The 21,179-nt window shown below is 40.1% G+C and overlaps 1 protein-coding gene across 4 annotated transcripts; it reads left to right on the top strand.

Annotated features, from left to right (window-relative positions):
• The first annotated feature begins 1,918 nt into the window (after nucleotides 1-1,918).
• Nucleotides 1,919-17,236, top strand: DDX24 (DEAD-box helicase 24). 4 transcript variants are annotated; one of them, XM_088058173.1, is made up of 9 exons: nucleotides 1,919-2,083; nucleotides 2,489-3,222; nucleotides 6,130-6,507; nucleotides 8,149-8,302; nucleotides 8,667-9,182; nucleotides 11,282-11,357; nucleotides 11,939-12,127; nucleotides 14,476-14,609; nucleotides 16,064-17,236. In XM_088058173.1, exons 2-9 carry the CDS (start codon nucleotides 2,496-2,498, stop codon nucleotides 16,281-16,283), a joined length of 2,394 nt encoding a protein of 797 aa, XP_087914299.1. In that variant the 5' UTR covers nucleotides 1,919-2,083; nucleotides 2,489-2,495; the 3' UTR covers nucleotides 16,284-17,236. The 4 variants fall into 4 exon arrangements, with proteins under 4 accessions (XP_087914299.1, XP_014105526.2, XP_014105528.2 ...); XM_014250051.2 differs by having other exon boundaries at nucleotides 1,921-2,083; nucleotides 14,476-14,605; nucleotides 16,060-17,236; XM_014250053.2 differs by lacking the exon at nucleotides 1,919-2,083 and adding an exon at nucleotides 2,245-2,261 and having other exon boundaries at nucleotides 14,476-14,605; nucleotides 16,060-17,236.
• The last annotated feature ends 3,943 nt before the right edge of the window (nucleotides 17,237-21,179 follow it).

The raw sequence follows: 21,179 nt of genomic DNA, 5'->3' as shown, positions 1-21,179 counted from the left end.
ATTTCCTGGTATTTAAATAACTGTTGATCTAAAGAAGCCTAGGGGGGTAAAGCAGACCTGTTTCATTTGTCATTGATATTTTTACTAAGAGCTCACTTGGCACTGTTGATAATGGAATTGTATTTACCAGGAGTTTAACAGCTGACTCTCTGTTAGGACATGAAGGTGAACTTCTCATTGACAAAGCCTTGTCACAACATATCAAAGCTTCACCACTTTCAGGTCATAAAGGCTCAGAAGGATTAACATTACAAAGGCTTAGAAAGATTATTGTTGCTTTAATACTAAGCAAATGTTTAGTTCCCTTGGTTATCCCATTTCAAAGCAACTCAAATAACTGAAGGCCTCTTGTACAACCAGTTCACAGCGTGGCAGTCAGAAAGTTACCATGTCTTTGTAGGCTGTTCTGAAGCTCACTGCTTGTTACAAACAGGCACGTCCCTTCTTTCAAATTGAGATTTAGGGCTTGTAATTCAGTCCCTCAGTCTGGAATATAGAGCTCAATACTGATCAAGAAGAAAAATCAGCTGACCCCTCACATGAATTCTTACTGAAAAAATCAGAATACTCTATCTGCTGTAAAAACATGTCCACAATTACATTAAAAAGTGTAATTCAACATAATTTGGCAAGGTGTTTCCATATTAAATCTTTCTTTCAGGACAAAGCTGGAAACTCTACAACTATGAAAGGACATATAATTACACCTAGGAGTAACAGCTAAGAACTCTTCTGTCCAAGTTTTTTTCATTATTTTTATTCAGCATCACTGTTAAGGCAATCACACCAGAATTTCAGAATAATCTTCTGCTTCTGCAAATTTACTTTTGCTAGCATGCAGTAAATAAGAAGAGAGAAAATGGAAAAATTGTAAACAAGCTCTTTTGTCGCTTACAAATTTGACTCTAAACAACCCGTAAGGAAAGGTACTTTCAATGAAGGAACGCAGGAAACTGCTGAGACCCTTCATTAAGGCTGGCATTAGGATCCAGTCCCAGGTCCTATCAGTGAGACAGTCCTGCCGGCCACTGCTGCCTCCAGCTCAGTACTATGTAAATAAGGGTTGATGGCTGTAGTGTTCAAGGTAAAACTTGCTCCTTGAACTCACTTCTTGACTGTCAGTGATTTAAACTCATCTCGTACGGAACATCAGATGCTCTTTAGCCTTGCTCGTGGAATATGCATTGGAAGAAACTCCTCATACTGTGCATTGATAAGTAATAAATGATGATTACCTGGAACTTAAACTGTCATTGAAAACCTTTAATATGCTTATTTATGCACTTGCCCTTAAAACATTAAAAAGAAAGTAGAGAAAACAACCTGTTTTCCCATCTTCTCACAGAACTAGGAAAAACCTGTAAATACCAAGAGGAAGAAATAATTGCAACTGTTGTTGCAATTGTACTTGAATGTACTTAATTGTACAACCGGACTTGAACCGACTGTCCTAGTTTCTATCACCGACAAAGTTTTTAACTCACTCTCCCCGTCTCATAGCAAGACGCTCTTCTGAACATCAGCCGATTTTTTCAGAAGAAAAAAAAAATCTTCCATTGTAATTTATGACGCCCTCTTCCTACGGCAGGATACGGCTGCGAAAAGCATGGATCACACAAGAGGCAAAAAGAACCTTGCTGTGACCTCGGTGGTGTTTGCTCCTTTTCTGTAGCTATTTGCATCTTCTCTCTTTACCCGTAACAAAAAGGCCCACACGAACACACAAGCAAGCGTGACTAACAGATCTTTGTTCCTGAATGCGCCCTGCCGGCGATGCGCAGCCCTAGGTGTTAATTTGGGGCTGCCATTCCAGAGGCCTCTCCCGCACTCCTCACGGGACACTGCGCGCGAGCTCCCATCCTGCCCGTCCCCGCGCAGTGACGTCACGCGGCGGGTGACGTCACGCGGCATGGCGGCGCCCAGGCGCGCACGCGGGGGGCAGCGGCGGTAGCGGCAGGCCGGGCCCGGGCAGGCCCCGCTCGCTTCCCCTCCGGTCCCCTCCGGTCCCCTCCGGTCCCCTCCGGTCCTCTCCGCCTCTCTCCGCCTCTCTCCGGCCCTCTCCGGCCCCGGGCTCCCGAGTGTGGTAAGCGCTGGGCAGGGCGGGGAGAGCAGTGGCCGGAGCTCCCGCGCGTGGCAGCGGAGGCCGTGCTGGGCCCTGCCGCGGCTCTGGCGGGTGGTTCCCGGGAGGAAGCACTGCGCGGCCTGCGGGGATTTATCCAGCGATTCTGCTTTTATCTCCGCACGTGTTCCAGGAGGACGCAGTAGGCCTGGCCTGCCTGTTGTGTTTAGTTATATTATAGCTTATGAAGTTATTTTTAGCTATATATGTATATATGTATGCTCGAAGTTATATTTAAGTTGTGTTATTGATGTATTTAAAAAAGAAGTAAAATAATTATTCCATTAATTCCCCGTTTGCTTGAATATCAAGGTAGTCTCCATTACTTGGATTTGAAGACCTTTTTTATTTCCTCGGTTTCCTTTTTAGGTAAAAAATGAAGGCCAAAAAAGGAGGGAGATTTAACTCTTCCTTTAAATTGAAACGAAAAGGCATTGAAGTAGTAGGAGAATGGAAAAGCGTGCAGATCGACCCCAATCTGTTTGCTGAGGAGGAGTTTCGAGATATAGTGTGCTTGGAGGAGCTCACAGAGTACAAGCTAGTAAGTTCTTCCAGTGTGGGGAAAGTGAAAGAGAAGAGAAAAGCTGAGAGTGCTTCTGAAGAAGGCAATGAAGAGGTGGAAGAATCTGCTGTCCCTCCAAAAAAGAAAAAGAAAAAAAAAGATTTGAGAAGCCAAACAGATAAAGGCAATTCTTCTAATACAGCAGAAAATGATGTGCTGGTTGATAAAGTGATAAAGTGTAATGAAATGATTCAAGATGTTAATTCTGAAGACCATGGACATGTGACTGTGAGCATATCAAGCAGAAAAGACACTCCAAAGAAGAAAAAAAAGAAGGTACCTAAAAACAAGGCTTCTCAAGCACAGGAAGACCTTCCATCAGTAGTTACTTCTAAAAAAGTCAAAAACTGGACAACAGAAGTTTTATCTGCCACAAATGATCAAAAAGCTGATGTGTCTGCATGGAAAGACCTGTTTGTACCTGAGCCAGTGTTGCAGGCCTTGAGCTACCTGGGGTTTAGTGCTCCAACTCCTATTCAAGCCTTAGCCTTGCCTTCTGCCATTCGGGATAATATGGACGTTCTTGGTGCTGCTGAAACAGGTACAAATCTGTTAATCTGATCGTGTATGCTTGGAGCATCCCATTTCTCTTCTGAAAATTTAGCCCATGGTTTCAAGCTTTTATATGCAGAAGAAGCAGCTTTTATGTATTAGAAGAGCTTTTGTCTTTTGTATATCCAGCATATTAGTAAAATTTTAAAACTTTTTAACTTACAACATGGGAATGACCCATCTTTAAAAGAATGCAAAGCTTCGAAGTGTCAATGTCTCCTTTCCTGTTTCTCAAACTGCTTCCTGTTTTGGGAATGGTAAGGTCATACTCTGCAAAAGGCAGAATTAATGAAGCAAGCAGGGTCTGTTTGCAGACCCTGTGAGGCAAATGCATGAGAAATGAGGCAAAGCAGAGAACCAGGTTCCTGTGGAGATAATTCATACTAGTGTGGAGCAGTGAATGAACACTGAGCACAATGTTAAGTGTGAATATGACCCAGGTCCTGGAGTAAAACAGGCCCACCCTGTGCTCTGTCCCCTGGCTTTGCCTGTATGTTGTCACCAGCCCTTCTTCCTGCTTGTGCTTAAAGTGAGTTATTATGTTTATGGTTTGAGAGGTAGATTCATGAGCATTGAGATTCATTGAGCATTGCTAGCCTTTATGACATTTGTAATAGCTCTTTGTTTACTTAATGCTACGAAGTCTCAGAACATTATGTTCCCTCAAACTTTGTGGTTCGTACCTTTGAAGTTTTGTCTTTAGCAACCGTTTTTTCCCTTGAACACCTAGAGACAGGAAGCACCGTTGGAAGCTGCCTTGCTTGAAAAGCTTTCTTTATACTGTTTTCATCTGTTCCAGTTGCTTTATCTCACTGCTTCTCTGTAAAGTCATTTACTGCTCTTGAGCAAGAAGGTATAGTAACTAATAAGATATGCAGTCATTTGCATATTTATTTTAATTAGAAACTGTGTTGATGCTATTAGCTTTAGTGAGATTAAAAAGCCCCGCAGGGAGTGTTTTTAAAAATGGAACTGAAAATTTAGGTGGTGTTTTTGTACTGCAAAAAAGTGCCATTTTGGCAGTGCTGGTAAGCAAATTCCTCTCTAGCTGCAGGATGGAAAGAGTGGTTGGTGGCAGGCTGTGTTGTTGCTTTATAATCTTGTATAAGCCTGAGGTAGTAGGAATGTGTTTTGCTCATTTATTCTTTCATGAGTGAAATCCAGATTCACTCCAGAGAGTCCATCGGTCGTCATGCTTCTATAGAAACTTGGGAGATGTGAACAACTGCCTGTCTTGAGGTGCTGCAGCTGGGAGAGGCTGAAACTCAATTCTTTTTTCTGCATCCTGCAGCACCTCTTAGCAGTGTGCCTGAAGGAGGAATGTGTGAAATTAAAGAACTATTAATCTGTTTTGGTAGTAACATTGGGAAATCCAGCAAGATTTTGATATGGCAGTAGATCCTTGTGCAGATCAGACTAAGGAAATGTCAAGGCTTGCTTGACAACCCTTCCTGTTTATTACTTTGTAGAACTAGTGAAGTTTCTGGTTAAGGATCTAAATCTATGTGAAATTATACAATACGAAACATTTCAAAAGAGCATGAATTGGTGTGACCTGTAGTACCAAGACATTCTTTCCTCCTGGTTTTGCATGCCTGTCTATGGTACATGGTTTGTATGTTATAAAGATAACGTCCTGTGAGGTGATAATTGGTTTAATTTGTGGGTGAATCTAGTGCCTGCCCAATAGTCCTGATTATCAGAGCCATAATCTGTCTGGGTGCATTACTGACATTTGCACCAGCAAACTGCATTGCATTTAATTCAAAATCAGCAGTGTTCTTCACCTTAAAAACAGATATTCTGTATTACCAGAACATTATTGTATAAGTGCTCTAAATACAGGTTATAAACATTTCCTGTTTCAAGTGCAGACTGAAATCATAAAATGCCTCCCAGCCATGCTGGAAGGTGGATAAGTGGATATGAGACTTTGCAGCAGCACTGGTCAGGATGATGACACTGGGCTTATCTGTATTAACTCATATTAAGGTTCTCCCCTTAAATAGCCAAAATTCTGTGTTGCTGAATTGGCAAACCTTTACAGCTTTTTTGATATGGACAGGAATTGAGATTTCCAGAGGATTGCTTTCCAGCAGTGGCCTATTACAGGAATTGTGTAATAGTGTCTTGTACTCTGGATGCTGCTTTCATGATTAGCAAACTGCTACATCTGAAAAGCTTGACTGGGGTGGATGTGCTACCAGGCTTTTCCTAATGTCTTTATTACTGACATAGTTCAGAAGGGAATATGTGGCAGAGATGCAACTTGCAGTTGGTACAGTAAACCTTTGCAATTGAACTTGCTTTTGACAAGCCCTGTGTCTCCAAAATGGACTCTCTCTTTTAAATTAGATGTATGTGTTCTGATTATAAAAATGTGACCCAGTGCTAGATCAGGAAATTAGACAGTGGAGTATTTAAAAATACAGTATCTTAGAAAGTTGTAAATACAGGACTATAAATTGAAGATAGAAGCTAATCCTTCAAGTGCTTTCCAGTTTGTCCTTGGCCTCATTTGCTATTCCTTTATTTGGAGAATGTTGATTAGAACTTTCAATTAGGGCATGGTATTCTCCTTATGGGCATACAGTTATTTAAAAATATCTTGACTGCAACTGCAGCTTTTAAAAAACAGTTTTAGAACAAATAAATATGTCTGACCTGCTAGAGATTGGAAAAATACCTGTTCCCCAGGAACATAGAACAGGAGATGTATAAAGGGAACAGGAGAAAAGATGCTACTGCTGCAAGTTTCTGGTCTCCTAAAGATAATGACTTTGCATCTGTTACAATGCTGTGTTTTAAGAACAGTGTGTGATTGGCTGTTGCTTTTCTCATCTTTTCAAATAAATGAGTTGTCAGTCTGTGTTATTATTCTTGTTTGTTTTTTTAGGAAGCGGCAAAACGCTTGCATTTGCAATTCCAATGATTCACTCTGTGCTGCAGTGGCAAAAATCAAATAACTCAACAACTAGAAATGACAGTGTTTCTAAAGAGTCCCATCAGCATCATGATGAAACAAGATGGGAAAATGAGGATGAAGTAGAAAAAGTAACCCATCAGCAGGCTGAAGATAGCAGAGATGAAGATGATGAATCTTTCACAACAGGCTGTGTGAAGGTGCTGGAAAACGTTGAATTTGATTCCGATAACAAGACACATTCTGTTGACTCCCATAAAAACAGACCTCTTTTAGGACTGGTACTTACTCCTACAAGAGAATTAGCTGTACAAGTAAAGCATCACATTGATGCAGTTGCGAAGTTTACAGGTATGTAAATCCCACAGGCCATGTTCCACAGCCAGATTAGACTGGTTTTGGATCTTGGCATTCGTGTTGAGTCAGAATGTGTGCCGCACTTTCTTCCATAAAATCATGAAATTGGTGTAGATTTTGAGGGGTTAGAGTTTATAGCCACTGATGTGTAAGAAATGCACGTCAATTCTTCAGTGAGATGCATGTGGAAGTGAGTAGTTAATGTGAGCTGTTTTGCTTTAAAATGTGTCTTCCTTCAAATAGATATTGATTCATGTTCTCACAACACAGAGTCAGTACTAGATACCTGGCGACAGCTAACTTTGTTCTAGTTTTGGATAATACAGGTTATATCTAATTAATAATTTCATTATATACAACATTTTGATTATGTATAATAATTTAATTTTTAACAATTATATCAACTTTGTATATAATGTATAACTTTGTTCTATCTAATAATAAAAAAAGAAGTTATGGCCATAAATATTTAGGGTAGATGGCATTGCTGTTTTGTCTGACTTACCTCCTGCAGCAGTCAAGCCACAGAAGTGTTACTGAGTAACATGCCTGACAAAAGCAATTACCCCGCCTCTTCCTCTCCTTTCCAAACCAGAAATCAGTACATCTGTTAGGTGAATGAGTGAGGACATGAAGCTGTTGAAGATGGCGAGTTTTTCCCAATTCTCTCCACTTCTCCAGTACCAGTAATGTTTTTTTATTAAAGAGGATATGTAGTGCAACACACTACTTTTAACTCCATCTTTCTTTGGTGTTTGTATGTCCTGCTGTGCTCATCAGTCTGCGTCTGATTACAAGGCTTATTTTAACTTCTAGGCTGAAATAATCAATTTATGTCATACAGTTCTGATAGAAGCAGAGCTATTTATATATAAAAATCTGCTGCCCAAGTGATAATACAGTTGCTGCAGTAGGAGAGGAGATAATTTGATGTGGACTTTATTGCCTTGAACTCGCTTTGGGAAAAAACACTGCAGTGGTGTTTCCCAAGTAGTCCAGAAGAGAGATCAGAGGAAGCTTGGATACTGGCAGGGTCTTGCACAGTAGCATTGAGTTTATCATGGACCAGTGTATTCTTTGAAGAAGTAGGGTGAAATAAGCCATGTGTGGAGTCTGCTTCCAAAGATAAACTCCTTTTAGTACCTCTGCAGACTACTTAAAGCTAACAAGGTCTGTGCTACTGTGCCAGAATCATTAATCGGATGGGAGCATACTTGGTAGGATTATTCTATAGCAAATGAGCAGTTATTTAGCAAGACAAGTATTTCTCAGTCTTATTCTTGAAAGGATCTTCTGGTTATTCTTAACAGGAATGTGTTTGTTCATGCAAATATAATTGAGAAAACACAAGACTCTGAAATATGTGTAAACAAAACTAACAGCTATGGATGTGATTCTTCATGCTGTTGAAAGACAGGTCCACTAATTCTTAGCATCTAACTATAATGAGGATTTTTATGTAAAATTGAGTGCATTTCTGTATGCTCAGTGTTACATAAAAACCCTGAAGTTTCCTGGCCAAAATGCTTGTTGAAAGATGCAATGTAGACTCTTTAAAACACTTCAAAATCTAGATATATATAAAAACATTCACTGGTAATTAGCGAAATAAAATCTGTTATTTTTACGTTCTAGGCATTAAGACTGCAATACTAGTAGGAGGCATGGCTGCACAGAAGCAAGAACGTGTACTGAATCGAAAGCCAGAAATTGTAATTGCAACCCCAGGCCGTCTGTGGGAGTTAGTTAAAGAGAGACACCCACATCTTTCAAATCTTCGTCAGCTCAGGTAAAGGTGCCTTTTCAGATAACTGCTGGATACTGAACTGGGCAGTCCTGCATACTTATTAGGTTTACTATCAGATTAAATAATTTAGACTACACAAGATCACCTATTTCTGTTTCAGTGTTTCATTTAAATGCACATTGGTTATTTTGATGGAGGGAAATGTCAGTTAAAGGCAGTAGTAAAAACCTGGTTTTTCAAAAAGAAATGTAGAAGACTACTGTAGCTGCCCCAGCATACCTGGTGTTCCTTTTGGCTTTATATGCATAACATCCTTTATGTGTTTAGCAAGAAAAGTTGTTCTTAAATGTATCAGGTTGGTATTTAGCTGCACAAGTGTATTTTCACTGTGTTCTCTACTTGACAGATGCCTTGTGATTGATGAAGCAGACAGAATGGTTGAGAAAGGTCACTTCTTAGAGCTGTCTCAGTTGCTGGAAATCTTAAATGATTCACAGTATAACCCTCGACGACAGACTTTTGTTTTTTCTGCCACTTTGACTTTAGTCCATCAGATTCCCACAAGAGTTTTACAAAAAAAGAATGCTAAAAAGATGGACAAGAAGACCAAACTGGAATTGTTAATGGAAAAAGTGGGAATAAAGGGCAAACCCAAAGTAATAGACTTAACAAGGAAAGAGGCTACTGTTGAGACTCTGACAGAAACCAAAATCCACTGTAACACAAATGAGAAGGACTATTACCTCTATTACTTTCTTCTCCAGTATCCAGGAAGAACCATGGTCTTTGCAAACAGCATAGACTGTGTAAAACGCCTCAGTTCTCTCCTCACAATCTTAAATTGTGATCCTCTTCCTTTGCACGCCAATATGCACCAAAAGCAAAGGCTGAAAAACCTGGAAAGGTTTGCTGAGCGAGAGAGGTGAGTTCATTTTCAACTTCCTAGCAGAGAAAAAAAGAAATTCCATAAAGGGTCATGGGGAGAGGAAACAAATCTGTTAGAGTAGGAGCAGGTCAGGGAAGTTAGCTGAGCATGTGAGTCCCCTGTTCATAAGCCCAAGATATTAACGATTCAGGATGAGGTTTCACAGTTAAAGTGGTGAACTGGAGCAAGTTCAGTGGAAGGCTATCAAGATATTCAAAAAGCACTGGCTCTGCAAGAGAAGAGTCTGAAGGGGCTGGGTGTTTGTATTACCTGGGAAAAGTATTTTGTGGGGAGCTAAAGGCAACCCTCTGACACCATAAAAGAGGGTTATTCAGAAGATGGAGCCAGGCTTTTCAGAGTGGTGCTTGATGGGAGGATGAGGGGTAATGGGTACAAGTTGAAATAATAGGTTCAGGCTGGATATGAGAAAGGGCTTTTTCTCTGTGAGGAGAGTCAAGCATGGGAGCAGGCTGCTTGTCCTCAAGTTTTCTGAGGCTCAGTTGGATAAAAGCCCTGAGCAACCTGGTCCAGTCTTGCAGCTCATCCTGCTTGGGGACCTCCTGAGGTACACTGGAGCTTGAAATAGCCTGTGGTCCTGGAGCTTGTTGCTGCTGAAGGAGCTGTCACTTGGCCTGTTTTCAGGCATGTTTTTAGAACTGTCCTGCACAGCTCTGTCCGTGTCCTGGCTCTGCAGCTCATTTGATCCTCTGTAAGTTATTGAATCTCCCTAAACCATCAGAAAACTAATCACTTATTAGTCATTTGCAAGTTTAGTTACATAAATCAGTATCCGAGGGGTCATATCTTTGAGCAATGCAAAAGAAAGGGCAGTTGTGCCTTTCAGCATTAGTGGGCATCCAGGTCTTACCCAGGGAGACCTGTCCTGCCATTTTAGGAAACATTGTTTTGGGTTGTCTTTGGCATGGCCTTTGGGAGGAGATTTTTAGTGTCATTACTTCCATAGTCCAGAAGCCTCACAGTTTAGTCCTGCTGTGAGCTGCTGAGTACTGTCTGGGAGTTGTTAATAGATCAACTCTCTTGTTAATAGATTCAGGCATGGAGAACAGAGGTTGAATTGCTGTGAAGGAGCTGCAGCATCCCTTGGCAAATGTATTGATAGCATTTGCATAGGTCAGGTGAGGTGTTTTAAGAGACTGCAAATTTTCAAGGCAGGAAAGAAATCTATGAGACCATCTCTCATGGCCTTCTGCTGATTGCAAACTGCAGATTTTTCTGTTGTTATTTCTGCTTTGAACCTTGTAGCAATAGAGTATGCAGTCAGATACCATAAAATCGTAACAAATTTCCATTTGTCATTCCAAAGTCATTTCAGTTACTGGAAGATGTTTTTAAAACAAACTGTTCTATATCCTAGGGAGACTTCTGTTTCTGTAGAGACTGCTTGTATAAAAGAGCAACTTTTGTGAGTAGTTGATATTGTCTAGGGATACGGAGAAATAGTAATTGTTAGAACAGAACTTCCCCCTTTATTTCTAGGGTTTATTTACTTTATTTACTGAGAGTTTGAATGCAAGTTGGTAGAAGATACTTCACCCCCAAAAAATGTTACTTAAATAACATGTTAATGTTAATAATGTGATTTTTCTCAACTGGTAAAGCTTTTAATAACATGTCTGTACTGCCAGAGGACCAACTGTGTTGTTAATGGTGTGGTCATAGCAAGGTAAAGAAATTATTTAAAACCTGGACAGTGTACTTAAAAGTGTAATGCAGGGACACATAACCCCCCTTCCTCACTGAATAGCATTTTTTTCTAGCATTCTTGTGAACTGAGAGAAGAAAAACATAGGAAAACAGGATCCAGCAAGGTAGTGCATTTATTTATTAAAAACAATAGACTTGCTGAAGGCAACATTTGCATTTTTAAATTTTACTTTAAGAATTATTATTTCAAGACTGTTCTTGTAGTAAATTGGATAACTGTAAGGGCAAACAGACTGCATATATCCTGATAATACAGTATAAACTTGTTTGTTAAACTGCTTTGGTAGAATTCTAGGTTGCTGTATTTTATGTTCCTTGGCAAATTATTTATTCATCAATTTCATGATCGTTAAATTTTGTCAATTTCTCAGCTGTGTCCTCCTGACAACAGATGTTGCAGCTCGTGGTCTTGATATTCCTAATGTCCAGCATGTCATCCACTACCAGGTTAAGCATTTTTAATGTCTTTCCTTTTACTATTTTGGTTTGATATAAGTTTTTGCTGATCCTGAACGCTGTAAAACTGTAATTCTTGGTCCCATATATTGCATGGTCCCAAGTATTGAGATTAAATCATTTAACTGTCCTTAGTGCTTTATACTTAAAGATCTCATTTCTGCAGTGACTAACTGCAATAGGTAGTTAATCACACTTTTTGAATGTGTGATTATGTATCAGAAATTATATAATATAGTTATGATCCTCCTTGCATTTTGCTTACCATTGATATCCAGTTACTCAGCCTTATAACTCTTCTCTGAGGACACATAAAATATTTTCCTTCTTTGCAAATGAAATGACAGAGGGTCAGAAGTTAGGATAGGTTCACAAAAGAAGATACAAGGAAAAATTCTGGATCAGAGAACACAAAGGGTGTCAAGACATCATCTTTTACATACTTTCACCCGTTTTCATGCAATGTGCTGTCTGTGTAAAACTTGATGTTCTTCTGCAGCATCTTATCCAAAGCATACCAGGCTGCTGGCAGCTGTTCATGGCCAGCTGCATGCTTCTCTGAATTCTTGCAGGTCCCTCGTACTTCTGAGCTCTACGTGCACAGAAGTGGCCGAACAGCCCGAGCTGCCAATGAAGGCCTCAGCCTGTTGCTGATTGGTCCTGAAGACTTGATCAATTTTCGGAAAATCTATAAAACATTGGAGAAGAGTGAAGAGCTGCCATTTTTCCCAGTTGATGCCAAGTGCATGACTTCTATTAAGGTAAAGAAATAACAGGTTTTTTGCAGCCTGGGTAGTTGCTTGTTTGTTTATATTACAGATATGATACTGCCTGTCATGTTCTTTCCAGGTTTCAGATGAAATTTACACTTGAGGATCTGGATTTAAAAATTAAGTTAATTACACTTTATATTTTTTTAAGCAATATCTTTGATATCTCCTCAATAACTGACCCAAGAAAGGTGTTCAAACATAAACATCACTTATGTTTTTCCAGAAACAGTATAGGGAGGTGAATATCTTTTGTGGCTGTGGAGCTGGAATGGCTCTGCTAAGTACATTGTTTAAAGCCTCTTCCATCTAAAGTCTGTTACAGACTAGAGAACAGTAGCAGGTCCAGGGATATTCAGTGGTCTTCACCTGCCTCTTCACATCTGAAGTTGTGAGTTGTCCGCTTTTCTAAAAGTTCCTGTTCTGTGAGGCCACAGCTGCCACTGAACCCTATCAAACTGAGTGTGTTTCCCTTTTCTAGGTTATTACCCATTTTAAAGAGGATTCAGCCATTCACTGACTCACAAGATAGACAATGGTTAGAATTTACAAAACACTGTAGACACAACAAAGTGTCTAGACACTGCAGATTGTCTACTTCTTGAATAAGAGACTATTTCATGTCTCAGCATTCTCTTAACAGTTTGGATGGTCAGTCATATACAAATGGGACATATTTAAATACTAGATTTTGAAGGACTCCAGATGGGGTAGAAATGTCTGAATATTGCACAGTCACTGAGAACAAGGAAGAGTGCAGGCAGTCAGATAATGCAGCAGGTATCTTCCTCATGATATTCTGATTCTGGATTACCTAATTGCATTGGACTGAGCCCAGGGTCTGTCCCAGTGGCAACAGCAGTATCCTCACCTTGGGAATAATGACAGCAAGTTTCAAAACCCAGGCTTGCTGCAAATAGGGTATTTCTTTCAGGAGATGAAGCTTTCTGAAAGAGGAAAGAAAATCAAATAAATGCTTTCACTGATTGATTTTTTTCCTCCTCTTGGTAATGAAGAGAATCTGACTTCCATCCCTATCTCCCCCACTGCCCCCTTCCACTCACTGAATGTTTCTAGTTAACTGAAAGAAAACTCTTGTTTTGAAGAGTGTTGCTTCAGAGGTTCCTTTTCATGAGGAGTTGTTCTTGGCTTTTATCATTCTCCATCAATTAATGGGCAAATAAATACCGTTTCTACACTTCACTTTTCTTGTCACTATGATCTCACCTATCTGTAATAGTGCTCCTCTCCCCAGAAGAGATCTTTGTAATTGTTGTTGCAGGACTCCAGCCTCATAAGCCCTTGCAACAGTCAGGTCTTATTTACGCTTTGGCCTGGGTTTAATCACAAAATCATTGTAGTTGGAACTAATAGTACTGCTGGTTCTTTATGTCTGTCCCGTTGGCACACTTCTTCCCTCCTTTTGCATGCTTTCATTCAAGTTCAGGAAAAGTCTGAAGGGCTTTAACACTTGAGAGGAATAGAACTGTTGAACCAGGATAGACTTAAATAGGACTTAAATTTTACAGAGATGGAAAAGCTTTCTTTAAATTTCTTGCAATGATCTAAGAAGTGACTGACTTAGTAGTCCACTGCAAGTGCTACTACTTGTATCTCTCTGTAGTAATTACCCCGGCAGTCCTGGCTGCTGCTGTTACTGCTGTGTAGCACCTGACTATTCAGATTCCTGCACGGCTTTGTTTTATGCAACTGCAGGCATATTCCAAAGAGCAGAATTTGCTTCTGGTTGGTTCGCATTTACTGTAAATGCAGATTTCCTTTCCACAGTGAATTAGTTATTTGTTTGTCCCAGCTGGAAGCCTGCAGGTCAGGTTGTTTGCTGGACATGTTTGTTCCACCTGTGTGCTGCTGGGAAGAAGGACAGGACATTCTGTCCTGTGCCTAAACAAGAACCAGGTGCATTCCTGAAAATATGATCTGTTCCTTCCATATGGCCTGCAAGAGTTTACTTTCTTCAGAGTAAAATGAAAGTAGTGGCTGCTCCTTACTGCTGAGATTAATAACTGAGATCAAGCTGTACTATATAAGTATGTAACTTGGAAATGATTGGTATGATGTCTCTCAAGTGTTTATAGTGATTCATTCATAGAATGTTAACGTTCAGATATGCTTAATAGCCAGATTCTATCATGGATCTAAGGAAGGAGACCACTAGTGAATGATGATGTGTTTATTAGGTGGGGCATCTCATGGGACATGGGTAGGGAACAGAAGTGTCTCTGCACCCCAGTTGCATTGTAGTGCATGCTTTCAAACACCCTGCTAAAGTACCCCACATTTAAACCTGATCATAATGTCTGAATGTACTTTCACTGCAGGAACGGATGAATTTGGCAAGGCAGATTGAGAAGGCAGAATTTTTCAACAGTCGGGAAAAGCAACACAACTCCTGGCTCCAGCAAGCTGCAGAGGCTCTTGAGATTGATCTTGATGATGACATGTTGATGGGCAAGTAGAAAATGTTTTTTTCATGGATATGCTCAGTAGGGCCCATAGTGCTGGTGGCCAGAAGAATCTTCACCATGGCAGAGAAGCTTCAACAGCTGCAGGGCAGGGGTGGAGGGGAAGGAAAGAAGTGCTGCTGATGCGTGGTGTTAGTGGTGTTTTCAGCATGATCGTGCAGCAGAGAGTGCTGGAGCTGAGGGAGTGAGGTGTGACAGTTCTGGCAAGTCACAGACAAGTCTACATGTAGGACAAGAACTGTTGAGCTTCTGGCAAGCATTTCAGAGTAATCTAAGCAGCCCAGTATGTCCTGATTGAGCCTTGTCCCCTCTTGTCACAGAGAAGGCTGTTTCCACACTTTTGCTTCTCTCTCCCACTCTCTTGTAGTCAGGCATCAGGACAGGAGCCTGACAGCTCTGTGTGGGAACACCCAGGAAGTGCTAGGGAACACCAGATATTATGTGAGCCTTAAGTAGGTTGAGCTGTGTGGGCTAAATGGCCAATACATATATTGAAGTTGATGAGGTTTTTGGTGGCTTGTTAGAAGTAAATAATTTATTACATTTTTAAAATTAAATATTTTGCAAGCTGTAGCTGAGAGAATGTCTAGGACTGTACAACTGCGAGTGGCTATTAGTTCAATGTCATGAAGTTTTGCAAAGCTTAGGTGCACTGTAAAATGCCCCATTGTGTTCATATTTTGGGAGCTGAAGTTCTTTGAAGGCAGGCTGAATAGCTGCAGAGGTCAATTCAGATTAGTCTGGCTCTAACCTGTTAGCTGCTAAATATGTCAATGCCTTAATTTTCAAAGATGTTTAGATTAATGTCTTTCTTTATTCATGCCTGGACTAGCTGGTTCTCAACCACTTTGCAAGCAAACACTAACCATCTCTGTCTAAATTGTTCAGGAGTGCTTTCAGATAATTAGCACTCTGCTGTCTTGTTTTGACATAATCTGAGTATGCTGTGCTTTGGAATGAGTTTCCAAACAGCACATCCAATCCAAGTAAGTTGTGACTCTCAAGTGAAACATTTTGTAATTGCAACTCAGAAACTTGCCAGGTTTATGCTTTAAAGTGTACTTATTATTTAATTCTTGTGTAGCTTCTTGGAGTCAAATTAAACTCCCAATCATTCCTGCTGTAAGTGAAGTGCCTTTTACACAGTTACAAAAGATTTAGTAATGTGCTTTCAATTTTACCTTACAGCAACCTTCAGTTCATTTTTCTCCTCAGTTCAGGCCTTAACTATGGTTACTCAGTAGTCAGGATTCTTCTCAATCTCATTACCTTGTGAACAGCCTGGGTGATTTGAAAATGTCACAGGTGACTGGCGGTTAGTTGAGTGACCTTGTTGGAGAGAGAAAGCTTGGGTCAATATCTGCCCCTATCACTAGAAAGGCCTGCAGTGCAAGTTTTTTTCAGGTTGTAACATTCTGTTTCTTTGATTTCTGCCCCAAGGAAGAAAAGCTAGTGAGCAAGAAGAAAGCCAGAAGCAAAAGATGCTAAAGGGGATGAAAAAACAACTGAAACATATGTTGTCCCAGCCATTGTTTAAAGTCCTTATGAAAACCAAGTACCCAACACAGTCTGGAAAACTACTCTTGCCTCAGACATCAGTGGGTATTTCAGCTCTAGGTGCCATGTCCAAAAAGCAAGCCAAGAAGAAGAAATCAATAAAATAAATCAGATAACAGCCAGATCATTGAGTGTGACAAAAGCAAGGACTATCCTCATCAAGGCTCTCAGTGCTTATGGAGGAACCCAGCTAGAAGACAGACTATATAAAGATGTTGCCTGTATATTGGTTGTGCAGACACAAAACAAAATGGTGATTTAAAGGGCACAATTAACATCTGGCTAGTTACAGTTGAATCTTGTCTTGGATCTTGGTTTTTATCGTCTTATTTTTTTTTCTTAAATCTCTATATTAATAGAAGTTAATTAGTTTTCGCATAGTTCTGATAATTACTCCATTTTGTGAGATGGGTAAGAGTTACTGGGTGGAATTCACTGTGGACATACTCTACTGATAAAACTTGATTTGAATTTTAATGTCTTTGAAGGACAGGGGAAGGTCAGCTATATACAGTGCGAGTACAGTCTGAGCTGGTGGTAGTGGGAGGTTTGGCTTTTACTGCCTCCAGCTCAGTGTGAAAGGCAGAAAATACAGATAATGTTACCAGTAAGTCCACAGTTCTGGTTATGGAAATGTCCCAGTTTTCATTCTCCTCTGATAATAGTTCTCTGCTCTGTTCTCCACCAAGTTTAATTCTCTTAGTCCTGTGTTAATACCTTTTGAATGTGCAAAAAAAAAGTTAAGGTGGCAATGGGCCAGGACTGACCTTGTATGTCAGTCAAATGTAGATTTCTGAGGAATAAGTGTTGCTACTCAGTGTTTTCTTGATTAATTTTTGAAGTTAAGGTGGTATTTGAAAACATGTTAGAACTATGATCTTTGCTGTAATGGAAGAGGTCATGTTTTGAAATGTCACTTTTGAAGATTGCTCCTTGGTGATTATGCTTTTAAATAACTTTAACCTGATCTGGGAAAATATTTTTTAAAACTGTTTTTAAAAATATGTCAGAAAAATATATTTTGAATTTTTGTTAAATTATATCTGCCATAAACTCAAAAGCCTGTGTCTGTTTTCAGTTACTTGAGATTTCTTAATCCCTTATAGCTGATGCTGTTTACACTTAGCAGACGAGGAGAGGGGAAAAGCACCCAAAAGATAAGACGGGAATCTGTGTTGGTGGGAGGACATGTAACCTTCACCTGCTGGCTCTGGATGAGGTCGCATTTCTGTGTCTCAAACAGTATGGAATGAACTGTGTCACTGCCATGACAAGAAGCACCAATTTACTCAGCTACTCAGGGAAATTTGTCTGTGTCTAACCACTTGCTAGTTATGTGAGAATAACAAACTCCTCATTCTTTCATCTGTGTAAATAATTGAAGCCTTCTATCTCTTTTCTCTTGTTTTCATGCATTACTGAAGGAGAGCTGTGACAATGTAATCATATGCATACAGAGCTTGTCAATTATGTATGAGACTTTCCTTGCAATGCACTGTCTCATGCCCTTGGGAGCAGAGGGGAAAGTTTTGGAGAGAAGAGATGGTAAGGTTCTCTTCCTCTCATGTGAGGAGACACATTTTTGGAGTTAATGTGACATCAGAAAAATAAAAACAATTTTATGACAGTTCTTTGTAAAGAAAGCTGAAAAAAGGAACTGAACAAAGGTAAGCATGCCCTCATTTCTGTCCTGTGCCAATTTAATCAGACTCTTACATTACAAAAAGGAAACTTATATTGGTATTGCATCCTGAAGGGTTTGAAGACCAGGTAGGCCTTTTCTGCATTTTATTATGCATTTCTGTTTCCATTTCATTAACAAAATCAAGGCAGGACCCTGACAACAGAATTCAACATCTCCCTATCTGAATCTGCATGAGTTTTGGCAATTTCTAATTCCATGAGATCATGAGGAGAACTGAATTGGGGGACAGTGAGAGTATTGTTATTTAATTTCTATCATTGCTATGAAGTTTTTCAGCTGCTTTTGTTTCCCTGTGTTTAAGAACCCAGCTCTTACACTCCCAGAACACATTCCCAGCCTACTGTCTTGCCAAGTCTCCCCAGGATGGAGCATGGCACTTGTGCCCTCCTTGCTGTCTTCACAGAATCATAAAACCTAACATCACTGTGCCCATATAGCAAACAGCCACATCCTCTTGTTTTCTGAACACTCCAGGGATGGTGACTCCATCACTTCCCTGGAGAGCCTGTTCTCATGCTTGTTCATGTTTGTCTGTGGGACATGCTCTGGGGCTGGTTTTCTTCTGCAGTCACATGTGCTCTGCATGAACTCTCAATGCTTAAATCTACTGATACTGCACCCCCACAGGAACTAAAGCAGAGCTTGGACCCTAAAAATATCTCAATGTCTTAAAAAGAATACTTATCTAGAGCTCTGAAAGCTCTCTTGTGACTGCCTGTTTTGCCTCGTCATTATCTTACCAGGATACCCTGAGTTTTCTAGCTAGAGGAAAAACCTTATATTTTCTTCAGGTAATTTAAAAAATGGTTAAACCAATAACAAAGAAAGATTAGCATTTAGCTGCCTCACTCCTATGTGAATGAAGTTACTGCAGAAGGAGAGGACAGTAAAGCAGAATGTTTTCTCTGTCTCTGATTTGCATGTGTATTACTAGTGCAAATTAGACACGAAGAATTTTACTTCAAGTCCATATGGGCAGTGTAATCTTAGTGTTTATCAAATACATAGTATCAAATCTAATGTTTTCTCTAATGCTCTGCTGGCACAGCAGTTATACTGAGGCCTCAAACCAGTAATCTGGCAGCTTATGTCTGCTGAAATACCCATAATTAAAGGACTTATTAAGTCTATTTAAGCTGTCAAAGCAACTTCCAAGTAGTTTAATAAAAGCATGACTTCAGCAGAGTGGTGGTAGGGTACAAGCTGATACAGAGCAACCAGTACTAACCAGTACCTAACAGAAAAGTGAAACAATAGCTTCTGAACCTTCATTTTTATTTTCTGAATGCATGAGGCCAGTTGACCTCATCCCTGCCACAGAGTTCCTGCTCTGTCATCTCTATAAAGAAAAGGAAGAGTCCCTGCAGTTTAAGGCATATGCTGAGGAGATAGTTTGGACAGGATCTCACATATTAGACAAGAGAGTTTCCTGACATTCCCCATGCCTTTGCTCTCATCCCCTGTATGTTAATAAAACAGCAAATTAGCAGAGCAGAAGCTGGAGTGGTGCCTTGCCATATGCCAGCAGCCCAGGCACAGGGCTGGCCATGTGGCACAGGGGAGGTAATTCACACCTTCCTGAGAGAGAGCTGGGTACCACACACTTACTGCAATTAGTCTGCATCAGGTTCCTGAGGGCAGAGGAGATAGGAAACGGACACTTTTTGACAGCCTCACCTCACACAGCCTGATACAAGAAGGAAAATATGGTAAGAAACACTGTACTTTCCTGTGTGTTGAAACGCCTACTGCTTTGTCCTGTGCTAGCAGGATGAGTTTTTTGGGTGCCTGAGATATTCCAGACTTGTTGATGAATGGCTTGGTGAAGAAAGGAGCTCAAAGACCATGAAATGAATGACTGATAATATAACAAGCAACAATCTGTAATATCCAGCAGTCATTGCAGAAAAGCAGGATGTTGTCAGTGGTCATAGGTTTGGGAAGTAGAAGGGAGGCACAAGACACAAGGGCTCTCTTTAGGAAAATTTTCCTGGTTCTGTAACCCTCTATAGATCCCCTCTATAGCCCCCTTCTGACACTCAGGAAGATGTTGTCTTGATACTGCTCTGGCCTCTAAGAGATTTTCTATTTTAGCTTCTTTTTGTGAAAGGTATCACAAGGCTTCAGTGTTTTCTCAACTCAGTCATAAGCTCCTCCTGGGGTTGGCCTCCCAGAGTGAGTAAGAAAGAGGAAAATTATCTGTCACTCCTGTGGCAAGTTTATTGGCCTGGGGAAGCAAGTGAGTAATAGCTGCTGTGCTTCTTTGCCTTGGAGTTCAGCAGCTCTTGCTGTGGAACTGGAAGAAATTGTAGCCAGTTTCCAAAGCAACCACCTTTAGATGGTATAAATTGCCAAATTTCTGTAGGTGAGAGCTGCACTTACAGAACATAAACACAAAACCTGGCTTGGAAAAGGAGAACTACAAAATACATATGGGCAATATGCAATAATATCCCAATAATAAAAGTGGTTGAAACCCTCTGTCTTGTGCCTTTTTTTTCTTGTAGATGTTTTTGTGTCCCTGGTATAAATTTGGTAATTCATTCTTCTCCAGCTAAGAGGCTGGTCATAGCAGGGACAGAGGTGGCAGATACAGCTAAATGCCTGCCAAACACTATTTCTGCTGGTGTCATGAAGTATTTCTAATAGCCATTTGATTCCTAAAGGCCTTTTCAAAGCTACCGGACTACAAATTCATTTTTGAGAGTCTTACTCGAATATTCTTTTCCCTCTTCTGAGGACTGTGAATGATAATGTATAGTTGTCACAGTGTTCCTAAAATTTTACAGATGTTGTTTAATATTCCTGCTGGAAAGTGAAATCTTCTAGCAGGTTCTATATTTTCAGGTATTCCATATCTGGTAAGGATGTTTTAATCACTCCAACAGTAATAATTTTCCTGGTGGGAAAAGCTTCTATCCATTCTGAGAGCTGATCCATGATTACCAGTGCTCATAAGAGGCATGTCAGCATAACCACTTTGAAAATGGGGAAAGACTAATATGATCATACTTCAACCTCTTGTTTGTGTTTTGTGTTGGAAAACTTTCAACATGTGGGACAAGAAATCACAATACTTTTAATTGCTATATATTTATATATTTATATATATATATTCTGGGGACTGCCCACATATTTTCAATCTGGTTAACAATTGCTATTTTATGTATAATGTATTTTATCATGAAACCACTTAACCAAGCTCATGAAATACTTTCTTGGTAGAATAGGTTATCTCCTGATAGTCCAAATTCCAGTTTCATCTTTCACAGTCTCCCAACTTTCCCATTGACCCCAT

The sequence above is a fragment of the Pseudopodoces humilis genome, chromosome 7 (assembly GCF_049639895.1).
Source record: "Pseudopodoces humilis isolate 2021_Gansu_Grassland_sample_001 chromosome 7, ASM4963989v1, whole genome shotgun sequence".
NCBI lineage: Eukaryota > Metazoa > Chordata > Aves > Passeriformes > Paridae > Pseudopodoces > Pseudopodoces humilis.
The sequence above is the reverse complement of the archived record's forward strand: the minus strand, read 5'-3'. Positions and strand labels throughout refer to the sequence as shown.

Bases quoted from the DNA above. Each gene is read 5' to 3' on its own strand.
- DDX24 (XM_088058173.1), top strand. From the start codon at position 2,496: ATGAAGGCCAAAAAAGGAGGGAGATTTAACTCTTCCTTTAAATTGAAA. The intron at 9,183-11,281 runs GTGAGTTCATTT...TCAATTTCTCAG, and splicing joins AGGTTTGCTGAGCGAGAGAG to CTGTGTCCTCCTGACAACAG. The intron at 14,610-16,063 runs GTAGAAAATGTT...GCCCCAAGGAAG, and splicing joins GATGACATGTTGATGGGCAA to AAAAGCTAGTGAGCAAGAAG.